At 57.4% G+C, this 7,265-nt stretch overlaps 2 protein-coding genes across 7 annotated transcripts in view; one reads left to right on the forward strand and one right to left on the reverse strand.

The window, feature by feature from the left end:
- Positions 1-403, reverse strand: part of MBOAT7 (membrane bound O-acyltransferase domain containing 7) — a 12,503-nt gene extending 12,100 nt beyond the window's left edge. Inside the window, exon 1 of one of the 2 annotated variants that reach the window (XM_029924632.1) lies at positions 272-403. The gene's annotated coding sequence lies outside the window, so the exon portion shown is untranslated. Of the gene's footprint in view, positions 1-98 lie in introns of both variants that reach the window. The other variant, XM_029924630.1, reaches the window with a different exon arrangement.
- Positions 404-885: 482 nt separating this feature from the next.
- On the forward strand, positions 886-6,138 carry TSEN34 (tRNA splicing endonuclease subunit 34). Of its 5 annotated transcripts, none has more exons than XM_029924701.1 (5): positions 886-1,009; positions 1,748-1,994; positions 2,211-2,454; positions 2,606-2,863; positions 5,649-6,138. In XM_029924701.1, exons 2-5 carry the CDS (start codon positions 1,752-1,754, stop codon positions 5,834-5,836), a joined length of 933 nt encoding a protein of 310 aa, XP_029780561.1. In that variant the 5' UTR covers positions 886-1,009; positions 1,748-1,751; the 3' UTR covers positions 5,837-6,138. The 5 variants fall into 5 exon arrangements, with proteins under 5 accessions (XP_029780561.1, XP_029780566.1, XP_029780567.1 ...); XM_029924706.1 differs by lacking the exon at positions 886-1,009 and adding an exon at positions 1,048-1,069; XM_029924707.1 differs by lacking the exon at positions 886-1,009 and adding an exon at positions 1,209-1,287.
- The last annotated feature ends 1,127 nt before the right edge of the window (positions 6,139-7,265 follow it).

Raw genomic sequence — 7,265 nt, forward strand, 5'->3', positions numbered from 1 at the left:
CCTGCTCGGCCGCGTTCCCGGCGCCGCGTCCGCCTCCGTGGGCCGGCCAGTCCGCCGCCCCCCAGCCTCGCCCCCGGGACCCCCCGGGACCCGCCCACCTGGGCCTGGCTCCGCGCCGCCCGCCAGGCAGGAGGCGGCCGAGCGGTCCCGGTCCACGGGCTCCCCGGCTTCGGCCACGCCTCCCCGGCCCAGCGCACGCTGCTCTGTCGCGGTCCCGGGCCAGATATGCGGACCCGTTAGGCTGCGAGCCGGGTAGGGAAACAACCAGCACCTGGCGCCCTCCAGCTCCAGCCTGCTGCCGCACCTGCACCCCTCGGCAGCCGAGCCCAGAGTCCGTAAAGAGGCTGGGCCCGGAGCTTCGGGCTAGCACGGACGCTTCGGGGCTGGGAGAAGGAGGGGCCTCCGATTCGGGTTTCTTCGGACGGAATCGGCGGCACTTTGGAGGCGCGGCCACAAGCTTCGGATTACTTCGGAGGTCTCCGTTCGCATGTAGGCGGGGCCAAGAGCTTCGGCCGGATGTGGGCGGGGTCATAGCGGCAGTTTCCTTCGGGGACTGTTGGGTACCAGCGACCCAGGTTAGGAAGTAGGCGGAGTTTCGTTCTTACAAAAGGAGGCGGGGCCACAGACTTGGGCAACACGAAGGAGGCGGTGATCTGGAACATTTCAAGGGGCGGAACTAACAGCATCCTGGCCGCAGGGGGCGGGGCCCCGGGGGGGTGCTACACATCAGCCATGGGGCGGGGTCAGGGTAATAAGCCTCACTTTCCCTAGTGGCGGAACTCTGGAGGCGGGGAGGTTCGCTTCGCGAGGATGGGGCTAAGGTGTTCCGTTCTACGGGGTGGGCGGGGCTACGGAGCCGCTGGGGGCGGATACCAGACTTCCCGCTTCGCTGAGGTGGCGGCGTGACGAAATTGACGCAGGGGGTCGGGATGCGGAGGGGTGCAGGAAGCAGCGCGTGGCGCGCTACGTAGGGAGTGCTCCGCGGGGACTGCAAGTTGGTGTTTACGAGGTAACTAACTGGTTCTGTCAGAGGACTGGGCCGCATTCTGAAGGAAGCGCTCACGAGGGGGTGAGCCTGCCCGGGCGGAGAACGACGACGGGTGCCCAGGGGGAGGGGCCTCCGGCGGCGGGGTTCGCTCAGTGGGGCGGATACTCCCTAACTGGGAGTGCTTGCGGCCGGAGGGGGCGGGCCCTGGCCGTGGGGTTGACGGGAGCAGACGACGCCCGAACGCTGGACGGCCTGCGTTCGGGAGGGGGCGGGGCTGCAAGTTCGCCGGAGTCGAGGAGGTTCGAACGCCCGAAATCTGACGCCGGGCGGGGGCGGGGCTTCTGTCCTGGGCGTCCGAGAGAGCGCGCGGAGGCCCGGAGGCTGCGTCTCGGTGCTTGGGAAAGGGGCGGGCCTGAGTGCCGAGCCACTCGAAGGGGGTGTGGCCCACACTAGCGGAGGCTTGTCTCCCAGGCAGAAGGCGCGATGGCCGGGACGCTGACGGAGGGGTCCGGGGAGCCGAGTGGGGCCCCAGCGACTCGGCGGGGGGGCGGGGTCTCGTCTCAGCGGCCCCGGGGCCTGGCGGGATCGCTCAGGGGGCGGGGCCCAGCCTGGACGCTCCGGAGGTGGCAAAAGCCGCTGGGATGAGGCTCCGCCTCCTGCGGTTCAAGGGCGGGGCCCCAATGAGACACCACCCCCCGCGTCCCACCCGGCGGTGGGAGCACCCTGTTGGTGACCACAGTGTCCCCCTTGCTCTTGCAGGAGGATGCTCGTGGTGGAGGTAGCAAACGGCCGCTCCCTAGTATGGGGGGCTGAAGCGGTGCAGGCACTGCGGGAGCGTCTGGGAGTGGGGGGCCGCACGGTGGGCGCCCTGCCCCGCGGGCCCCGCCAGAACTCGCGCCTGGGCCTCCCGCTGCTGCTGATGCCGGAGGAGGCGCGACTCCTGGCCGAGATCGGCGCTGTGACCCTGGTCAGCGCCCCGCGCCCGGATCCGCGCCAACACAGTCTGGTAAGGGGCGGGCCGGGGCCGCGAACGCCCGGGACCTGCGGAAGTACTAACAGGACACCTGGACTCCGCAGGTCGGGTCCCCAACGTGGAGGGGTCAGGAGATTGGGGTCCCGGAGTTCGGTCTTTGAGGTTGGGAGGGGTCAGGGGGTCAGGATTCCTGGCTTCCTAAGGCCGGATATACTGGGATCCTGGGATTCTCGCTGACTTACTTGTCAGGCTCTGGCATCCTTCAAACACCAGCAAGAGCAAGACTTGCAGGAGCAAAGCGCCCTGGCAGCCGAGGCCCGTGAGACTCGGCGTCAGGAGCTGCTAGACAAGATTGCGGAGGGCCAGGCTGCGAAGAAGCAGAAGCTGGAACAGGAATCAGGCAGCAGCGGGAGCCAGGAGGCCGGTGGGAACCAGGCTGCGGCGGAGAATGAGGCCAGTGCTGGCCAGGCTTCCGGAGAGCCCGAGGAAGCAGGTGAGGGTGGGACTTGGAGTCCAGGGACCAGGGGAAGGAAGGGAGAGATCTTCTGGGAATCCTGGCTGGGAATCTAGGGCCTGGGACTCCCTGGGGGATGGGAAGACCTTGTCCTTGAATTCGCCCGACTCTCTTGGATTCATCTCCCCAGGTTCCTCTTCTCCTCAGCCAGGGCCTTCAGACGGCGTGGCCCTCTTGCCCAGGTCCGCCCTGCTGGTGCAGCTGGCCACTGCGAGGCCCCGCCCCATCAAGGCTAGACCCCTGGATTGGCGTGTCCAGTCTGAAGACTGGCCCCATGCTGGCCGTCCTGCCCATGAGCTTCGCTACAGCATCTACAGAGATCTGTGGGAGCGAGGCTTCTTCCTCAGTGCTGCTGGCAAGTTTGGGGGTGACTTCCTCGTCTATCCTGGTGAGTCTGGGTGGGGACCTCCAGTAGTGGCCCCTTTCTTCACAACCCCTCCTCAGTCCACATGCTTCCTTTTTGTCTTTTCTTGGCGTCTGAAACCTGTGGAAGGACAGGAGACACTTGGGAACCCAAGCTCATTTGTAGGGCAGTTTAGTAAATTTCATTAAGCACTTTCTTTGACCCCCATGTTTCACATAGAGACCCTTAGACATGTGCACAAAACGTGCAAGAAATCGTCATCGGACTATCCTTTATATTAGGGTATTAGAATACATGTTAGGAAATATATGTATATTATATATATATATATATATATATATATTAGGAGATATTAGAAAAGCAGAATTTTTGTAAAATTTTTTAAATGTTCCTTTTTGAGAGACAGTGCAAGCAGGGGAGGGGCAGAGAGAGGGGGAGACACAGAGTCTGAAGCAGGCTCTAGGCTCTGAGCTGTCAGCACAGAGCCTGATGCGGGGCTCGAACCCACGAACCACGAGATCATGACCTGAACCGAAGTCAGACGCTTGACCAGCTGAGCCACCCAGGTGACCCCAGAATGATTATGAATAGGTTGACAGTTAAATACTGGTGCTAGTCATCAGAGAGGAGTGTAGGTCCATGTACATTTATGAAAGGATGACTAAAGGGGGAGAAAAAGAACCACTTGTCAGAAATACACACGGTAAAATACACTATAGTCTATATTATCGGGCAGTTGCATGCATGTTATTTAAGTAGCCTTAAAAACTATGGCTCTGGGGCGCCTGGGTGGCTCAGTCCGTTGAGCGTCCGGCATCAGCTCAGGTCATGATCTCATGGTTCGTGGGTTCGAGCCCTGCATCGGGCTCTGTGCTGACAGCTAGCTCAGAGCCTGGAGCTGCTTCTGATTCTGTGTCTCCCTCTCTCTCTGACCCTCCCCTGCTCATGCTGTCTCTCTCTGTCTCTCAAAAGTAAATAAAAAACATAAAAAAAAAAAAACTATGGCTCCAGGAGCGCCTGGGTGACTCAGTCGGTTAAGCATTCAACTTCGGCTCGAGTCATGATCCTGTGATTCATGAGTTCGAGCCCCACGTTGAACTCTGGGCTGACAGCTCAGAATCTGGAGCCTGCTTTGGATTCTGTGTCTCCCTATCTCTCTGCCCCTCCCCTCCTAGTGCTCTGTCTTTCTCAAAGAAATAAAATAAAATAAATAAAGCATTAAAAAAATTAAATAAAAATTACAGCTCCAGTGAAAGACTGGAAAGAACTTAAGATAAAATGGAGTGTGAGTCGACTAAGGGAATCCTATCGAGCAAGTAGAAAAAGGCGTGAAAACATGGACTCCAGCCCAAGTACAGTGGATTCCTCTGGGAGGGAATTTGCATCAGGTGTAGGAACAGAGCCTTTTGCTCTTTCAGTTAATTTTTGAATTTGTAGTAAAAGTATCTTTATTGTGTAACTAAAAGGTTAAAAAAAAACAAGTGTGCAGGAGACTCACCCTCTGTGTCCCTCCTGAGGCTGTAGAAAGACAGAGCACGTGAGGAGTGGCCGGGTCTCAGCTGTTCACTGGAGACCGATGGAGGGCCCGCAGGGGCAGACCCGACACGTAACTGCGGGCCAGCTCAGGAACGGAGGGCAGTGTGCCGGCCCTGTGCCCCGCAGGTGACCGCACGTCCCTTACCTTGGGTCAATAGTTCTAAAACAGTACATACTCAGTATGTGAAAAATATGTGGCATCCTTGACCCCTGAAGGTGAATAGTCAAGGTTGAATCCCTTAAATATTTCTATCGGTAAATCTTCCTGAACCTAAGACAGTAAGCCTCTGGGAACAGTTTTGGGGAAACTTCTCAAGTCTTTTGATGCTGCCTTGTCAGCGGGTGTCATACCGGCCGGAGAGCAGCTAGAGACCCAGCTGCCAGCCTGGGCCTTGTTTGCCAGTGCCCATGATGCTCCCTCTCAGATGGGGCGTCCCATAGCCTGGCTCCTGCAGACTTGCATTACCTGCCACCTAATTGTCTGCGTCGTGCCCACTGGCTCCTGCTCCCCTGGGCCGCGTTTATCTAATCCAGGGGCACAGAGCAGCCTGGCTCAGATGCGGCCCGCCGGGTTTTAAAGAGAAAGTTCCTGGCACGCTGTCCCATGGCTTCTGTCATGCTCCGGGAGCAGAGGTGTGCACTTGTCACACGGCGCAAGACAGTATTTACTACGTGGCCCTTCGCTGAAAAATGTGAACTCCTTTATCCCATCTGTTCGTTACTCCATCCTGTTGTAAATTCTTTTCTCACTTCCTTTAGTCAGAGTCGCTTGTCCTCGGACATTTCCATGCCGCCCTGTGTGCTGAGTCCTCAGGGTTTCACGGACTCGGCGGCCCTGGTTCTCACGTCACGACAGTGACACACTCGGTCACTTGTTCTGTTTGTTGTTTAAGTACGATTATGCTCTTCGTGTGTGGCAGCTTGCTGCCCTGATGAGACGGATCACTGGCTTTTCCGAGTTGGGACCTTGTTCTCCTTTTAATGGCCGTATGATATCCAGTCTTGCAGAGACCGTCAACTTAACAAGTCCGTGGTTTGGCTGTTTCTGTTTCTTAGCGGTTGTAAATTGTAACGGGGTGAACAGCTTTATTCTGCACGTGAGGGCTGCTATCCTTGTAGGAGCCAAACTCGCGAGTGGAATTGCTGGGCCCAACACCAGCTGTCCGTAAATATTCACAGTGACCGCTAACACGATCCCGAGTCCTGCCTGCGGACAGTGTCTTCCACCCTCCGCCCCTGGAAACCGCCACGTGTGTCTCTCTCTCTCACCCAGGTGACCCGCTTCGTTTCCACGCCCACTACATTGCTCAGTGCTGGGCTCCTGGGGACCCCATTCCGCTCCAGGACCTGGTCTCCGCTGGCCGCCTGGGGACCAGCGTCAGGAAGACGCTGCTCCTGTGCTCTCCTCAGCCTGACGGCAAGGTGGCCTACACGTCCCTGCAGTGGGCCAGCCTGCAGTGAGCCCCGGGGACGGGGAGCGGCGGCGTCTGTGGGAAGGGCCTTCCTGCGCGGCCCCGTGCTCATCTCTGCACGGGAGGCCTCAAGCCCTCCTGCCTCTCTCTGCAGTTAGTTTTTGAGTTGGATTTATAAACACTACATCCTTCTGACTTCCCTCCCTGTTTCAAAGCACTTACCGGCTGTGATATTTTTGTAGTTACCTGTTTCTAAACTGTGAGCTTCTTGAGGGTGAAGATGGGTTGGTTCCATCTCTGTTTTCTACTGGGCGCAGGTCCCAAGAAGTCTCAGTAAACTCGTTGAGTAAACATGGAGTCTGTGATTTCATCCTGGTGGCAGTGGTGGGAGGCGTGCGCCTTTGCATTTGCTTAGGCCGAGGAGGGAAAGCCCGAAGGAGATCACACATCTAGGAGGCATCCAGCGACTGACACTTAAAACCTGGTCTTTCTGATCGCAGAGTCTGAACTCTAGCCACCACACTGAACTTCCTGTTGAAAAGATTTTCACGGAACATTTCAGATACGTACAAAGGCATAAATAAAATAACACGTGAAGAAAACAAGGACGGGGATTTGCAGTTTCAGGACCGGTGTTCGGGGAGGGGAATGTCCGGAAGGGCGCTTGGGGCTTGTGGAATGCTGGTGGTGGTCTTCTACCCGGCCCAGGGGATGTTTATTCAGGTGTGTAGAATTATTTATACCATACACCTATACTTTTTAAATTTTTTCAAAAATTTTTAAGAGAGAGAGAGAGTGACAGATCATGAGCTGGGGAGGGGCAGAGAGAGAGGGAGACAGAATCCGAAGCAGGCTCCAGGCTTCAAGCCGTCAGCACAGAGCCCGATGCTGGGCTCAAGTCCACAGACTGTGAGATCATGGCCTGAGCTGAAGTGGGATGCTTATCTGACTGAGCCACCCAGGCGCCCCTTTTCCCCCCTAATTTTAGAGAGAGAGAGAGAGAGAGAGAGTGTGTGTGCGCGCGTGTGCGTGCGCATGCAATTGTGGCAGGAGCAGGGGCAGAGAGAGACAGAATCCTAAACAGGCTCAGACTCCACGCAGAGCCTGATGGGGGGCTTTACCCCACAACCCTGGGACCAGGACCTGGGCCAAACTCAAGAGTCTCGGATGCCCAGCTGACTACGCCACCCCGGTCCTCTAAGGCTTTTTTTTTATACCTGGGTTCTGTTAGACCATTTTTTACAAAAGCTGAGACATCTATGAATAAAACATTTGTGAGATGATTCAGATAGTGACCTTTCTGCTTTAGAAAGGTCCTTCAGGGGCGCCTGGGGGGCTCAGTCACTCAAGTGTCTGCCTTCGGCTCAGGCCATGACCTCACAGTTCCAGCAGACCACGAGTATGAGCCCCACATCAGGGTCTGTGCTGACAGCTCAGAGCCTGGGGCCTGCTTCAGATTCTGTCTCTGTCTCTCTTCC

The sequence above is a fragment of the Suricata suricatta genome, chromosome 16, assembly GCF_006229205.1.
Source record: "Suricata suricatta isolate VVHF042 chromosome 16, meerkat_22Aug2017_6uvM2_HiC, whole genome shotgun sequence".
Lineage (NCBI taxonomy): Eukaryota > Metazoa > Chordata > Mammalia > Carnivora > Herpestidae > Suricata > Suricata suricatta.